General features: G+C 36.8%; 1 protein-coding gene across 1 annotated transcript; it reads left to right on the top strand.

The window, feature by feature from the left end:
- Positions 1-7,087: 7,087 nt before the first annotated feature.
- Positions 7,088-16,942, top strand: LOC137405032 (cyclin-dependent kinase 5 homolog). Its single transcript, XM_068091256.1, has 2 exons — positions 7,088-7,499; positions 15,900-16,942. Exons 1-2 carry the CDS (start codon positions 7,088-7,090, stop codon positions 16,799-16,801), a joined length of 1,314 nt encoding a protein of 437 aa, XP_067947357.1. The 3' UTR covers positions 16,802-16,942.
- Positions 16,943-17,999: the final 1,057 nt, after the last annotated feature.

The following is a 17,999-nucleotide window of genomic DNA, read 5'->3' as shown; positions in this document are numbered from 1 at the left end:
TAATGGCTTTCAAATATCTGTTACAAACATAGCCTCTTTTTCCGTATATAAGTAACTGAGAGCGTGACGACTTGTGTATTTGTCATTTGAAAGCGAATCTTAGATGAAATTACTTCCTGTCAGAATTGAATACAAAGTAAGTCATATGAATACACTGATTACAATTCAGTCGCAGCTGCGTCAGTTTTATTTTCTTCAATGTAGATTGTCCAATTGCGGAAACAAATGGCTTCCATGCAGCTCTATGCCCTCAACCCTCTTACGACTATGCGCATATGACGGCAATGCGCTGTAAATACCAAGTTATTTAGTAGCAAAATTGGACCTTCATCATTGCTAAATGAAAGTTTCTGTAACTGACCTCTAAATCGGTGTAGAGCCCAGCCCTATATAAATGTGTGTTAGAAAGCCGAGAAATTTTTCCTCAAGCTGATATATTTCACTTGTGGCTAACATACGAATATCTTATAATCTGAGTTGTAATTTGTTGTAGCTATAAACTTCGTTTCAGTATTCCTAATTTTTAATATTATGGTTTTATTTATATTCAACAAGGCTGCATAAAAGAGCTCATTGTGCCGATTCAAATGTTTGCTACGGTAGAGCAGCAAAAGCTTGCTTTTTATGTACAATTGAAGATGAGTTATGACCCTGGCTTATATATATAGTACTTTATTGGCAATAATTTCATTTCAAAAATAGAAACGTTCTTCAAATTAGGCTATACAACAATAGTAGAACAAAAAAAAGGCAAAAGTTAGTCATTAAAATCGAATAAATAGTTTGACAAATAGTGTTTAAAATGCCTTTCTCTGCTAGGAGAACGGATATTAGGTGGAAAATTATTAAAGCAGCTGGCAATGATATTGTCAAAATAATTGTTAGTGATTGTATGCAATTTGTTCCTATCACGTAAGCTGAAATGAGTTGAGAACCTGTAACTATCATGTAAAGAACGAGGACACAAACCATGAAAAATTTTGAAACCTTCAAGTAGATAGCTACCTTTAGACTATCAGATAGAATGCTGCAAATCTGTAATTTATAAATTAAATAATCATTTATTAAATGTTAATATATATTAAAAAACAAGTAACATAAACAAAGATTGTTTATAATACATGAAGAAACTGAAATAAAACATTTGAATATTTATTCTATTTCGTTAGCTTCTTGAATTCCACTACCAGTTCCGTTCCAGCTGTTGCCTTCACTCATTTCAGCTTCTGGTTTTCCATTTCTTCTGTGAAATCTACCTCACTGTTGAACCGGTCTCTATCAGCACCTAGACGAGTTTTTGTAGCTGAGCAAGAATTTGTGTGTGACACCATTGTGAATACATCCCGTGGAATGGAAGAGAAGCTTTTATAAACATGCATAGCATGCACATGATGAATGCTAAGGACAAGTATTAGTGTGACATTTTTAGTATGGTATATATTCAGGCTGGTAATTAGTTGCTATAACACTAATTTATAAATAAAAGGATTTTATGAAGATCTATCGAAAGTGACTCCCTCAGACTTCATCGGGATTGGTTTGGTAGGCGCAAACGCTTCACCCAATACTGCCGGTTTTGGTCAGGAATGTATGGTTATAGTTGCAACTCTTGTTTTGAAACGTACTGCCTCTGGCTATGTTACTAGCTGTGGCACAGAAATCAGTATAGGCATTATTTCAGATCTGTGACATCATTCGCTAAAGATAAGCCACCAGTGCTACTGGTACAAATTCATTTCTTTCCATGTTTGTTGCTGAAGGGATGAGTGGAATGTCAGGCAGTCACTGAGGGAGTCATCAAGTGCTTTAATATAATAGCTCAGCATGGCTAGTCAACTGCGCTGCTTTTGTTATAGCCGTCGAATGTTAGACCCGCCTGTGATGGTTTGTGACAAGTGCATGTTAGTTCACATGGTATTAGTTATATTGATTGCTAGGCAGATTTTTTTCTATTTTAGCTTACAAAGTAATTCTATAGCCAGCCATTTGATCTGTGTACAAATCATAGACCTATTAACTATACTAGACTGGGCAATCCAATGCATCACGGCTCAGCATTGTGTCCTACTTAAATAGCCACATTCTTCAAGATGTAACGTCAACGCTTTGTTCACTCGCAGCTGGTCAGGCAAGCGAGTCATCATTGTTTACATTAAAAGAATGGCAGAGACAGCTTTGTTGCTACATGTAATTTGACATAACTACTAAAGTACACAAGATATTGGTTTAAAATTTTAGATGCAAAGCTTATACACTATGCATTTCCTGCCCTGAAAATTTGTAAACATAAAGTTGAATATTTCATATGTAAAGTGCGAGTAAAAATGTATATTGATCTATTCAAAAAGTATTGCAAAATTATCAATGTTGCCCTATGCTATGGGCTAACATGTCAGATAACTAGGTGTACAAACTGATTTCAAATGCATACACACTAGTAAATGGTACACTGATCGCAGTCTGCCATGAATATAAATGTTGGCTCTTAGGTGTCATGCAAACAGCATCAGAAAATATGTTTATGTTCACTTTGTTGCTTTGTTCACTTTGCCTAGTCCAGGCCATAGTTTTAAGTAGGAAGCCATTGAGAGTGGAGCAACTACCAGCACTGGAAATGATTCGACGGTAAATTTTACTCCAATTGTTGTCAAGTGTGGTTGTGAGAGGTACCTAGATATGAAGAGCAAGAGATCTTGCGGATTTTTCTGAGATATGCATACAAATAATAGTTTTTTCAAAATTTTTTCTTAGAGTTCATTGCTGGCGCTAATATTTGAAAAGTTGCTTCGCACAAAGAGGTGTCAACCCCGGAGTAGACGAAGTGCTGCCCATTTCATGAAGTTTTTCATCACCATGGCAGGTGGACATAGGCTAGTAAATGAGTATGGTGATGGCTGTGCTATATTTAGAAGTGTAGCTAAACCTAACGAAAAGATTTTTACTTTATGATGGTTGCATAAGAATGCAATTATTTACTGATTATTTTGCAGGACAAGAATAAAAATTTTTGCGCGGCGTTATTTAAAACTATCACATCCAGATATGTCAGAATTAGGATTTACCATGAGGCTACAAAGGTAGCAGCTAACAAAAGTAATCTTAGATCAAAGCTCAGCCGACTGGTCATCCTTAGTCATGTGTAGCCTGTCACAATATGTCTAGAAAATTGCACCATCTGTAATTTGTTTTCTACGATTTTTCTGATACTGTTTGCATAACACCCAATACCCAACATTTATATTCATGGCAGACTGCAATCAGTGTACCATTTACCAGTGTGTATGCATTTGAAATCAGTTTGTACACCTAACTACCTGACATGCCAGCCCACAGCATAGGGCCACATTGATAATTTTGCAATACTTTTTGAATAGATCAATATACATTTTCACTCGTACTTTACATATGAAATATTCAACTTTATGTTTACAAATTTAATTTTCAGGGCAGGAAATGCATAGTGTATAAGCTTTGCATCTAAAATTTTAAACCAACATCTTGTGTACTTTAGTAGTTATGTCAAATTACATGTAGCAACAAAGCTGTCTCTGCCATTCTTTTGATGTAAACTAGAGTTGCCCCGATTTTGGTATCGGAATCGGTATTGGTGCCGATATGGGTGTCGAGTATCTGAATCGGTATCGGCCGATCTTTTCTTAAAAAATCTGAACCTTCCGATACTTTTTACAGATCAACCATTTAGCAGAAAACTGTATTTTAGCTTGCTATACTAATAAAAATTCATCAGCTGTAAGCTTCTTACTTTTACTTAATGAATTTCAGGCCTGCCACACAATTTATTTCATGTCTATAGCCTGATCAACACAGCGAAGGAAGCTTTTTAGCCAGAACGTAAACAAAAAGTGTGGTATTTCCCAATTACAGCGATAGGGTTTATTGCAGGCAATCACGAACAATATAACAAAAATGGGAGACAAGAACGCAGTGTAATATTTCTATTTACTAGCATTACGAAAGTAATTTAAACAGTCGACGCATAAAGTTATCTATCACTCTCTTGTTCCTGACGATACAATGGATCGTTTGTATTGTACAAAAAACGGTAACCCCAGTGGCGTATCGGTATGTAGCCTGTCCTCCAACATCTGTTGCAAGGGAATCCCCCTTCAGTACGCTCGGCTACATTGATAATGATGGATGAAAGAGACGTCTTACTGAGATAATTGAATAATTAACGGTAATTAAAAGAAACATTGATTTGCTCTAAACTTGTACAGGCACAGCAGTTCATCCAACAATAGAAGAGGGACTTCGTTATCACAGATAGAACTGTACCTCTAACAGTAATTACCTTTATTTACAAATTACAAGAAATATGGACTGTTTTGTTACTACATGCACGGTATGTCAGTATGTGAATATGTATATATATTTTTTCCATATATGCAAACAAATAAATACAATAATATTCATGTTTTCTTTGCATTATGTTTGTATTTGCATAATAAAATGAACAACTATCTATGCAACACAAAAGATCTGAATCGGTATCTGAATCGGATTATTTTTCAATTAGGATCGGTATATCGGATCGGTATCTGAATCGGCTGGTGAATTTAGAATCGGGGCATCTCTAATGTAAACAATGATGACTCGCTTGCCTGACCAGCTGCGAGTGAACAAAGCGTTGACGTTACGTCGTGAAGAATGTGGCTATTTATGTAGGACAATGTGGCTTGGCATTGCCCAGTCTAGTATAGTTAATAGGTCTATGGTACAAATATTGAAGTGCTCTGAAGAATCCTTTAGTGATGCGCTTGCCCTGTATTTTACACCAAATTATCCATTTGTTGTGCCTTATCCGAATATTTATGTATAGTTATTATCATTCGCTGGCTAGCTACCCTTCTCAAACTGTACTTTTAGCTAACAAGTTAGGCAGTTAACTTTCTCAAAAGGAAAGGTAGGTTAATTGCTTTCAAATAGGGTATAAAGTATTTACAGTTTTCAAGGCAACAGTTCAGGCAGATTCCATAGCTGAGACTCCCACTTATGATCACCAAAAATATGACATGAGTTGTCTGCTCTTATCCTAATGATTAGTAGATGAAATGAGAAAACAATCTTTATTTTAAAATTGTCCCTCATGATACATTTGTGTTATATTCATCTCAATCTGTCTAAAGATTTTCTCATTCGTGTAGCCAATAAGTGTATAGTTCACTTGCCTAAGAAGTTACTCTCTGAGGTGAATGGTTAGGGGGTTATTTGTATGTCTGTTGTATCATCACTGAATGCATCTTTATGGAAATTGTGATTTTGAGAAAAAAAATGTAGCTATGAAAGTGAGTCTGCACTTGGGTGTAAACAATCAGTAGAAACAGCAACAACCTTCGTGTCGTGTTGGTAGTAGTGCAACACTCAACCTTTGCATGAGTGGTGGTCTTACCATCTAGGCGCTTGAAATAAAAATGCAGCTTCAATTAGGGGTCCCATTTCCAAAGTGTTGATGGCTTGAGTAAAGTCAGTTGAAGTTTGTTCTCTTTTCAATGCTGGTATTTCTAGTACACTTACGTATGTACTTCTAATATTTATTACAAACAACTAGGTTGATAGAATTGTGGACACCATTTGTGTGATGTTTAAAATTAGTATGTTCAAAAACATAAATGTCCATCTCTGACTATTTTGATTACTCATGACATTTTAAACCATGAGTCATAGTATTCCAATGGATGAGTAATTGGCTAACGGAAGTAACTATAAATTTTGTGCGGAGCTATGTAACGTCGATGTTTAGGACCACGGCAACTACAGATGAAAAGCTGCACTGAATATCAACATCTCGGTTATTGGCCTATTGTTATTGGTGGTTATTGTTTACTTGTAAGCAATAAATTAAATGACCTCATACTAAATGTGAAGGTAAACTAAACTGTTCGTGTCCAGCACAGAACATCTATGATAATCACAAAAATGCAATGGTACACACACATGATTGTAAAGATACCGTTAGAATTATAAATTGCACGCTTTTGTGTAGCTCAAAGTGTTTGGCCATTGTTATTTAACAGTGATGCTACACAGAGTTATTCTCTCCTGTTCTTCGCCAAAGTTACTCAACAGCGATCACGACAGAAAGTATCGGTATTTTTCTATCATTTGTGAATGTTTTTGGTGTTTGAGGTGATCTGATTGCCAGGGTTTTTCAATTTTAAAATCATCGAAATTGATCGTGATTCAAAGACTCAGAAGAAAAATGAGTGCGAAATGATGTCACTAGTTGCTATCGTAGCGATAGTTGATATCAGTTATTGCGTTTAAGTTTAAGCCTTATGCGTCTCTATTCTGCTGGTATCTTTGCAATTATAGGCGTCACAATCGTACTTTTTTGTGATCTGGGCAGATTAGTCATGAGCAAGTTTTAGCAATTTTAATCTTGAAACATCCTGGCAAACAGATTACCTCAAACATCAAAGTCAATCATAAATGCTAGAAAAATGCCGATACTTTCCAAAAAAATTTAATAAAAATTTTGTAGACATTCCTGTTCAACTCAAGAATTGAAAGTAAGTAGTAGTATGCAAATCGTAGACTCAAGACAGACCTACTGGTCATGCCAGACATCAATGATACATTTACATGCAACATGGGGGGTTTCAGGTGGGTATCTGTTAGCTTTTTACATCTAAATTTGCTTATAATGAGCTGAGTTTATAGATTATTCACAGTAGATGCAAGGTACATGAGTTTGAGGCAAGTCCAGACACGCTCACAGCGGTTATTCTCTCAAGCGTGTCTGTTAGTTTGCCAAATTCGCGCCAAAACATCAATTATCCAGTCAAAACATGGCTCCGATAATTCAGCGCAACTAGTTGGAACTAGTTTGTTCATCGCATGGATAATTCCATGATGACATGGATAATTCCATGTTGGCTTGGATAATTCCATGATGATGGCGCATGGATTGTTCCATAACGATCGAGCAATGAATACTTCATACGAAGGGTCGAGGCATCTTGGCTTTCTCATAGCCTTTTACCTGCAGTATAATAGTCTAGCGTGTCTTTGTCTATGCCCTTGAGATTTGAGTTGGTATAGATTTATCAAGGTATCCGTCGAAAAAATGGAGACGCTTAAGGATGCATTACCAGAGCCTTTTTCCAAAGGAATTTCGACACTTCTAAAGCTACAAACTCATGGCAAAGAACACTTTGACGAGCACTACCAGCTCCTTGTCGAACAATCTATCAATGGCTCGTTTGGGAAGATTTATCACGTATCAAGCATTGCGAATGGTAAAGAATATGCCATCAAAAAGGTCACGGTGCGATCATGCAGTTACAGCCACCATGAGTTCATACAGACACTCCAAGAAAGCTCTTTGTCGCGTTCAATCGGTGATGATCCTAATCTCGTGAAATCTCATCCTGATCTACATTGGCTAGTACTGCCAGAGTCAGTCGATGCAGATGACGTGTTGGAAGTGCTGAGTCAGGGCGTCGATTTGCCACTGCCTTTCCTGGAAAGGTTCATAGGTAAGATGTTACGTTACACATTTGCATGATACTCTCGTTTGCTTAGGTTGTCTACATTTAATAACTGCAATCCTCATTTTGCATGCTTAAAAATTGGCTCTTACTCGCATCATTTTGTGTGTAGAAATAATGATGGCATAATGATGTTTCGAAGAAGCCTTTGTTTTATGTTTCCTAAACTAGTCCTCCAAAAAAGCTGTTGGTAAAAGGACTTCAACTGTTTCAAGCAATATCTAATTTGTAATAAAAACTACAATTTGTAGATTTTTGTATGATTATTTATCTTAGTTTTCTCAAATATGAAATTTAGTTCAAATAAATTTTGCTGCTAAACGTAAACATAAGTAACCGCACTAATTATAAGTGACATCATAATCAATCGCCGACGATCAACGGTAGTATTTTACATTCTAAACTATAGGCTGTGCGTTGACGCGAGACAATTAACTAGAGATTATGAAATTTGACTACAAACAAACTTCTTTGACGGTGTAGTGAATCCATCAGTAATTATTTTCAAATAGGTTAGCAAATTTCCAAAAGTGTTTGAGGGTGTATTTAATGCGATGTACTGCAACTAGTCTCTATATTTAGTACAGTTTACTAGTACAACAGTTTATATATTTGTTACAGTACAGTTGCAATACAGTTTGTATATTTAGCACCGTCTACTAATGCTACAGTTTGTATATTTTGCACAGTGTACTAGTGCTTATATTTAGTGTGGTGTACTAGTACTAGTGCTTATATTTAGTGCAGTGTACTAGTACTAGTGCTTATATTTAGTGCAGTGTACTCGTACTAGTGCTTATATTTAGTGTGGTGTACTAGTACTAGTGCTTATATTTAGTGCAGTGTACTAGTACTAGTGCTTATATTTAGTGCAGTGAACTAGTACTATTGCTTATATTTAGTGCAGTGAACTAGTACTAGTGCTTATATTTAGTGCAGTGTACTAGTACTAGCGCTTATATTTAGTGCAGTGTACTAGTACTTGTTATGATGTGCACTTGTTTTATGTGTATCTGTTTTATGTGTACTTGTTTTATGTGTATCTGTTTTATGTGCACCTGTTTGACTGCACTTGTTTGAGTGCAGGACAATTGTATATTTGTCATATTGCATAATGTCCATATCTTCGGTTCAGCTTCAGCTGCCAATAAAGCAAGTCACAATTTCTAAGCCTAAAGTAAACCAGTGTTTCAAATGCTCAACATATAACAATTTGGCGACGAGGATTAAAGGAACTTTGTAATGGCTTCTGCTTCTGACAGTACTGTTAAGCCGTTTTTTGTGTCTACTGAGCCCTTGACTGTTGGTTCGAGGTGGAAGAAATGGAGGAGATCTCTGCAGTATCACATTGAGGCGCGTGGTGTAACAAATGCCGAGCGAAAGCGTGCCATTCTGTTGGACTGTGCTGGGGAGGAAGTACAGGATATATACGATACTCTTCAGGTAGGAACAGACGGTGATGCATATACTAAGGCTATGGCAGCTCTTGACTTATATTTCACACCGAAGACAAACATACCGTATGAACGGTCTGTATTCAGACGGGCTGGATTTAACTCTGGTGAAACTGTTGCTTCATATGTCACTAGGCTGAAACAATTAGCTGTTACCTGTGAGTTTCAAGAAAGAGACACGATGATTAGGGACCAGGTAATTGAGAAATGCCCTTCGCTAACACTTCGGAGAAAGTTGTTGGAGAGAGGATCAACACTAGACTTGGACACTGTATTAGCTTTAGCAAGCACGGAAGAGTCTGTAGTTAAACAGGCAGATGAAATACAGGCACAAAGAAATAGTGCTATTTCCAGTAGTGGTGGTAACAATACTGTGAATAGAATTTTTAGTAAATCTGGTAAAAACCATAAAAAGCGTGTTCAATCTCGACAACAATTTTCTGGTTCGGCTAGTAGTGATGGTAACAGAATATGCTACAGATGCAAGTCTCCAAAGCATCTGGCATCATCGAAAGACTGTCCAGCGAGAGACCGAATTTGCAAGGTGTGCAAAAAGAAAGGACATTACGCCGGCTCTAAATTTTGTGAGCAAGAGAAGAAAAAGATTGTAAATAGCGTTTCTGAGGAATCATCTACACAACGAGAAGACAATTATTATACAGACACTTTGTTTGCTGTTACTGACACTAATATCAACACAACTGGTGAGGTGTTTCCACATAATTCTTCTGCGTCTGGTAAGGTTTCAGTCAAATTAAATGATGTGGCTGTGCAAGCACTTGTAGACTCAGGTGCTTCTTGTAACCTGATGGACAAATGCACAGCAAAGTCAGTAAATGCTAAGATAGTTCAGACAAACAAGAAACTGTACGCTTATGGTAGTAGTTCTAAGCATCTTGATTTACTTGGTCAGGCTAACATTGATGTTTTTGTTCCTGCTAATGGCAATTTTACTACTGCTGTATTTTACATTTTCAATGGTAATGCTGCCACACTAATAAGCAAATGCTCAGCTGAATGTTTGGGCTTGTTGAGAGTTGGTCCTTTGGCTGGTGGGGTGAACAGTTGCAGTTCAGGCAGCTCTACTGGCCTGGGTGTGGAGCCATGGATTAGCAAGTACCCTCAATGTTTTGCGGGTGTTGGTTGTCTAAGGGATTTTAAGGTTTCATTGCACATAGACACAACGGTGAAACCTGTTGCACAACCTGTAAGGCGCATGCCATTTGGACATAGAGATTTAGCCCGAGTTAAGATAGATGAGCTTTTAGCTTCTGATATTATTGAGAGGGTAGAAGGTCCTACTCCCTGGGTTAGTCCTATTGTCACAGTGCCAAAAGACAACAATGACATTCGTTTGTGTGTGGACATGAGGCAAGCCAACAAGGCAATTGTGAGGGAGAGGCATCCTATTCCAACCATACAAGAGTTACTGTTTAATCTGAATGGGGCTAAAGTGTTCAGTAAGGCTGATTTGAAATTGGGTTTTCATCAGTTTGAACTAGATGACCAGTCTAAAAGTATCACCACATTTGTCACTCCTTTTGGTTTGTTCCGGTATAAAAGACTAATGTTTGGAATTGCCTCAGCCCCGGAAATATATCAGTATCAAATACAAAAGGCTATATCTGGCTTGGCAGGCTGCCAGAACTATGCTGATGATATTATAATATATGGCTCGAGTAAAGAAGAACATGATGAGCGGTTACACAAATTCTTGCAGAGAGTAAAGCAACTTGGGTTGACATTAAATGCTAGCAAATGTCAGTTTGGCTTAGACGAAGTTTCCTATGTAGGTTACAATATTTCAAGCAAAGGTGTGAAAATTTGCCCAAAGAAATTGAAATCTATTGCAGATGCTAGAGTGCCTAAAGATGTATCTGAGCTAAGAAGCTTTCTAGGGCTAGCCAATTTTGTGGGGAAATTTGTGCCACAGCTATCTACACATGCCGAACCTTTGCTGCGGTTGACCATGAAAAACACAGCTTTTATTTGGGAGAAAGAGCAAAATGCTGCCTTTTGCAAAATTAAAGCACTTATGGCTGACAGTAAAACGCTTGCTTTCTTTGATGCTAATGCTAAGACCAGCATAACTGCTGATGCGAGTCCTTATGGCCTGGGGGCAGTTCTCAGTCAAAATGTAAATGGAACGGAAAGGGTAATTGCTTATGGTCACAGAAGTCTCACAAAAACAGAGAGACGCTATTCACAAACAGAGCGCGAAGCCCTGGCGCTGGTTTGGGCTTGTGAACATTTTGCATTGTATTTACTTGGCATCAAATTTTGTCTCATAACAGATCATAAGCCTTTGCAATTTATTTTTAACAGATCTACATCTCAGCCTACTCCGCGCATAGAGAGATGGGTTCTTAGGTTGCAAGCGTTCAATTATGAAGTGGTGTATAAGCCAGGTAGTCAGAACATAGCTGACCCCCTTTCTAGACTGTCTGTAGGTATAGACAATGAGCGCTCCGTTGCTAACGTTGCTGACTCATACATAATGATGATGGCTAATGAATCAGTTCCAGTGGCATTGACTTTCTCTCAAATTAAAGCCAAAGCTATTGAGTGTCCTGAAATGAAATTAGTAAGGCAGGCTTTGTTAGATGGTCGCTGGGACAAATGCTTACCTATATACAAAGCAGTGTCACCAGAGCTGAGTCAGTGTGATGGAGTCATTTTGCGTGGTAATAGGCTTGTGATTCCAACAACAATGAGAACTTCGGTAGTTAGCTTAGGTCATGAAGGTCACCTAGGCTTGACTAAAACAAAGCAGCGCTTGCGGTCCAAAGTTTGGTGGCCATCTATGGATAAAGATGTGGAAAAGATTTGTAATCAATGTTTTGAATGCTTGTTGGTGTCCACGCCGAATAAACCTGTGCCAATTTCTTGTACTAAATTGCCTGACCAACCGTGGCAACACACTGCATGCGATCTTCTAGGACCATTACCTAACGGTGAAAGTATATTTGTTATTGTCGACTATTACAGCAGGTATTTTGAGATCTGCTTCTTGAGGTCTACCACTGCAGCCAAGATTATAGAGGCGTGTGAGGACATATTTAGCAGGTGGGGTCTTCCTTTATCTGTGAGAACTGATAATGGCCCACAGTTTGGTAGCGAGTTTCAAACATATTTGAAACAAAATGGGGTGTTCTGGGTTTCAACTACTCCAATCTGGCCTGCTGCTAATGGGGAGGTAGAAAGGCAAAACCGTTCTCTTTTGAAGTCTCTCAAAATTGCTCAAAATTCTGGCCGTAATTTCAAGAGTGAGCTTAGAAAATTTCTTATGGCTTACAGATCTACGCCTCACTCTGTTACTGGTGTGTCACCAGCAGAGCTAATGACGGGTAGGCAAATGCGTACTAAACTTCCATGCTTAGAGCGTTGTGAACCTAATCTAGATGGTGAAGTTCGGGATCGGCAGGTTTTGGCTAAAATGAAATCTAGAGAGTACATAGATGCTAAACACCGTGCTCAGAATAATGACATTGCTGTCGGTGATACTGTCTTGGTAAGAGCTGAGAAAACAAACAAGCTCAGTCCAACTTTCAGTCCTGAAAGGTATCAAATTGTGTCTAGACAAGGGTCAGAGGTTGTTGTGAACAGTGAGAAAAATGGAAGACAGTTCCGTAGAAATGTAACTGAGGTTACAAAATTCCCTAAATCACAAGCAGAATCTGAAATGACCCAATACCAAGAGTGTGAGAATGATGAGGGAAATGTAACTGATGCTAATTTGAAGGCAGGGAGACCCATAAGGGAGAGAAAGCCTCCTTTGAGGTTTGGTTGTCCTGTTGCCCACTAAATGGTCCTTAGCCAGTAGCTCAGTAATTTGAACTCTCTGAAATAAGTATTGTCTTGCTTAGTGGTGGAGCATGGGATTCTTTGTTTATGTGCTAGTATTTCTTTGGTCCTTTGGATGGCTAACCCCTTGTCGGCCAGTGGTAGCTTTGCACTTAGGCTGGGCGTGCTGTCTGTGCTGCGGCTGAGTCCTGTCTCTGGAGGTCACTTGCTCTCAACCTCAAATTTTGTGAGAAAATTGTGTGGAGGCATTACCATAGGCTGGTTAGCTTATGCTATTATTATATGCTTGTAACTGCTTTATTAACATGCTGCTTTTGTTTCAATTCTCTTATTATTTTATTTTAATGTTTGTATTTTAGCTGTTAGTATGAGTGTGAGAAAAGGAAAATTTATATGCTAATAGAAATTTTACTTGTATCTCGATTCTTTTATCTAAGAAGGGAAGGATTGTTATGATGTGCACTTGTTTTATGTGTATCTGTTTTATGTGTACTTGTTTTATGTGTATCTGTTTTATGTGCACCTGTTTGACTGCACTTGTTTGAGTGCAGGACAATTGTATATTTGTCATATTGCATAATGTCCATATCTTCGGTTCAGCTTCAGCTGCCAATAAAGCAAGTCACAATTTCTAAGCCTAAAGTAAACCAGTGTTTCAAATGCTCAACATATAACAGTACTAGTGCTTATATTTAGTGCAGTGTACTCGTACTAGTGCTTATATTTAGTGCAGTGTACTAGTACTAGTGCTTATATTTAGTGCAGTGTACTCGTACTAGTGCTTATATTTAGTACAGTGTACTAATACTAGTGCTTATATTTAGTGCAGTGTACTAGTACTAGTGCTTATATTTAGTGCAGTGTACTAGTACTAGTGCTTATATTTAGTACAGTGTACTAGTACTAGTGCTTATATTTAGTGCAGTGTACTAGTACTAGTGCTTATATTTAGTGCAGTGTACTAGTACTAGTGCTTATATTTAGTGCAGTGTACTAGTACTAGTGCTTATATTTAGTACAGTGTACTAGTACTAGTGCTTATATTTAGTGCAGTGTACTAGTACTAGTGCTTATATTTAGTACAGTGAACTAGTACTAGTGCTTATATTTAGTGCAGTGTACTAGTACTAGTGCTTATATTTAGTGCAGTGTACTAGTACTAGTGCTTATATTTAGTGCAGTGTACTAGTACTAGTGCTTATATTTAGTACAGTGTACTAGTACTAGTGCTTATATTTAGTGCAGTGTACTAGTACTAGTGCTTATATTTAGTGCAGTGTACTAGTAGTAGTGCTTATATTTAGTGCAGTGTACTCGTACTAGTGCTTATATTTAGTGGAGTGTACTAGTACTAGTGCTTATATTTAGTACAGTGTACTAGTACTATAGCATGTTACTGACTCATTGTAATTACTAGGTGAGATTACTTGGTATTAGCTGAACTACCGTACACCCCAGGTTATGACTTCAATGTTTTCCAGTGTACCTTTCGATATGGAACACGATGTTTTCACATTTCTCCATATGACTTTTTTACTCCATACTACACCAACGTGTCTCTCTAGATGCTCGCTCTTTCTCATTTCAGCATTATTCGTTAAGTTGTAGCAAAAACGAAACCAGAAACAGATAATAAAGATTGGGACGACGACAAAATTAAAGTTTAGTCCAGTAAAATACATACTACAACTTTGCTTCAAGTGTCTGTTTAGTAAGCTAAATTAATTGATGTTAAATTCAAAGTTTATGTTATACATCTGTCTTGAAGGTGAGAGCTCCATGTGGTATGTACTTTACATAGTAGGCCTACATTGTAATGTTATATTTTATTGCAAATAATAACTACTAAATAGGCTAAAGTTACGGTAGGTAACTATAGTTACTAAGGTTAATATACTATCTTGTTATTAATTTTTAATATGTCAAATAAGTATATAAAATTGCGATGTTTTTACATGGGGGTGTTTGCATTAAATTATTACTATTGGTTTCTATACTTCTCCTATATTTGACATCTTTGCCTTGTATGATGCTAGCACTGGAACGAATTTATGTTGTATGGCGGGTGTGCGCTGTATACATCTAAACCAATTGTTCCACGAATTGATCATTTGCTATATGAGATGATTGCCTGAAAATTTGTAAACAGACACACGATAATTATCTCATAAAATGGAAAGTAATGGCCCTCATTTCCTTGAATGAAATGCTCTGGTTTGTCAAGTTTTTGATTATGTGAACTTTTGTACTCTCAATAGTTTCGGCTTCGCTTGTAGCTTCACCTTGACAAACAATAAAATACAAACTTCATGAACAATGACAGTATCTTAAGCGTATTGATCGATCTCACAATCACTCAGCTTGCTAGTAGTTGCTTTACTAGTAACTTTCATAGACACCGAACTAGGAGCCTTATGTTTATGTATCTATCGATATTAGTAACCTGCCAGTACCCGCGTCATGAGAGATCAACATGTGTAATAAATATCAGTACAATTATTCCGAAATGCAACAAGGTGGTAAAGTAGTGAGGATGCTAGCACTCCTGGCTGCTAAACCGGATTTTGGAATTAAAATCCATTAACATAGTAGTACATGGTAACCTTACATTTTATTGCAGATGACAACCACTAAATACATTAAAGCCATTGTAAGTAACTATAGTTACTTACGTTAACATGTTATTTTGTTACTAATTTTGAATACGTATTCGTACGTATATAAAATTTTGATGATTTTTACCAGGGGGTGTTTGCTTTAGATATTTATTATGGGTTTCTATACCCATTTATACGAAATTTTCGCTGTACAATGCCAACTCTAGGATGTATTAAAATCGTATTTCAAGGGTCCACTGTATGCAATATTAGCTCTGCCATTACAGTTTTTTCATTGATATTCATGAGCACCTTGAGGGACATGTCGTAGATTTTAAAAAGGTTGATCGTCCAAAGTGTCTAGGCCGTAGAAATAACTCATAAGTAATATTGCAGTTATAGATTTTAGCAAGGTTGATTAAATTTTGGTCACAAACAATGGCTAAATGACTTGAATTTTCTCAACATTTCAAGCCAAAATTCCGTATGTTTGTAGGTACACCACCTAAAGCCATAATTCTGTATTTTTGTAGGTACAGAAATCTATATGGTCTTTGACTGGTATGATGATGATTTGCAGTCTGTCATGGATGCTAGCGGATCAGAGACCAAAGCTCTCATTAAAATTACGAAAACCGATAGCATGCAAATCTTACTTCATATCCTGTTGGGCCTTTGTTTTCTTCACAAAAATGGCATCATCCACAATGACATCAAGCCAAATAACATTCTCATTGATAGAGCTCGAAGCAATCAGTTGCAGCTGCGAGCAGTCATAGCTGACATGGGGATGATGAGATATGTTGTCGATAGTCTGGCAACCTCTTTTAGGAGATTAAGGAGACATGATTACGACGCTCCGGATGCTTTTTTTACTCCATATGTTGACATTTGGTCATTTGGGCTTGTAGGGATTCAAATAATGCATTTTGCCAAAACAATGACACCTCTGCGTCGTTCCGTGTTTCACAAAATTTATGAGTTTGCGGAAGTAGAAGACTATGCATCCATCAGGGCTCTCCTTAAAGAACGGTTGCATGGAGAAGATCCATTCTTTCTAGAGTGTCTCGTGCAATGTCTTCAGAAATTGCCACAATTTCGACCAAATGCACGCGTGTTATACGAAGTACTTGTCCAACAACAAGAATACATAATTGCTTGTCATGCAGCGCATTGCTTACATAAGCTGTTAGGTCCGAGTATGCACATTCACTGTGTTGCAGAGATGATCTTTCCTCACTACTACAAAAATGTCTTTCTCGTAGCCGTTCAAACATCAGGGAAGTTTTCTGATAAGTTGTGTTTGCACCTGCAAGAACTTTATGACACAGCTTTGTTTCCTCTTCCTGCTGCACTCAATCGTTGTCCAGTTCATTTGCAATTATTTGCTGAAGTATTATGCCACTTTTTATCACCTACAGCCACAGGAGGCTAAAAGGATAGGAGTACTGGCTTTAAAAAATCCAATAATCAGCAATATTATTTTTGTTTTGTTTTTATATATATTATATGTATATAGTTTTATTTATTTATGTAATATATTGTATATATAATAATATTCACATTTTTGTTTTTATAGATCCTATTTGGTGATATATTTTTATCTTATATAGGATATATATTGTATATCCTATATAAATATACTTCCCATTCTATATGCATCATATATACATATATATACTTTTTTGTTTATTAATAGATCCTATTTAGATATGCACATGTATAAATGGATATATATGTGTGTATATATATATATATATATATATATATATATATATATATATATATATATATATATATATAATGTATACCCTATTTCATTTATATGCATTTGAAATAAGATTACATAGTTTAAATTGTTATAAATTTTTTTGTTGATAATTTAATAGTCCATCCATTTGAATCAGTTGTAGTTATGTATTTCCTGTGAATGCATGCTAAGCATGAGCATATCAAAGATGCAAGTTCTTTTATAAGACGAGCTCTTTTGTAAGTATTTTTTGCACATTATCCAAAGCTGTTTATTTTTATGTACATATATACTTTAAATTACCAACTACACTACAGTTTTCTATCTTGCCTGTTAATATAATGTTTGCACATTGAATGTTGTTCTTACATTCCAATTGGTCTTATCTTCAACTATGTCAAGTCATTAAAAGTAACACATTATATTTGTAATTGGCGTAGAGTTTCACGTTGGTGCAACTGATGTTTAAACCTATGCTATGACAACTTTGTACTATCAATAGGATAGTACAAAGGTTCCTGTACGAAACTGTTGGTTCTTACGGTGTCGTTGCAGTATGTTGTAAGCATCAGAATTTTCCTTATTGTTGGCCTCTTTCATTTGTTATTTTCATGCCATCTATTAGCATTAGGCGGTGCGGGAAAACTGAAAATTGGGCTATTTGAAATAATTTTTTCCTATGATATTCCTCCCTCGCGGAAGAAGCCTTGAGAAGGATCCTTCAGCGGATAGAAGCTGGCAGCTTCGAAGAATTTCCCTGTCATATTCAATATTCTATTCATAATTACAGTTGTGCTTTATAGATATTATTGGCTCGTCCACATCGGTTTGCTGTAATAAAATATTATTTGATGTAATTTTGTGTTAATATCAATTCATAAAA

This window comes from Watersipora subatra, chromosome 9 (assembly GCF_963576615.1).
Source record: "Watersipora subatra chromosome 9, tzWatSuba1.1, whole genome shotgun sequence".
NCBI lineage: Eukaryota > Metazoa > Bryozoa > Gymnolaemata > Cheilostomatida > Watersiporidae > Watersipora > Watersipora subatra.
The sequence above is the reverse complement of the archived record's forward strand: the minus strand, read 5'-3'. Positions and strand labels throughout refer to the sequence as shown.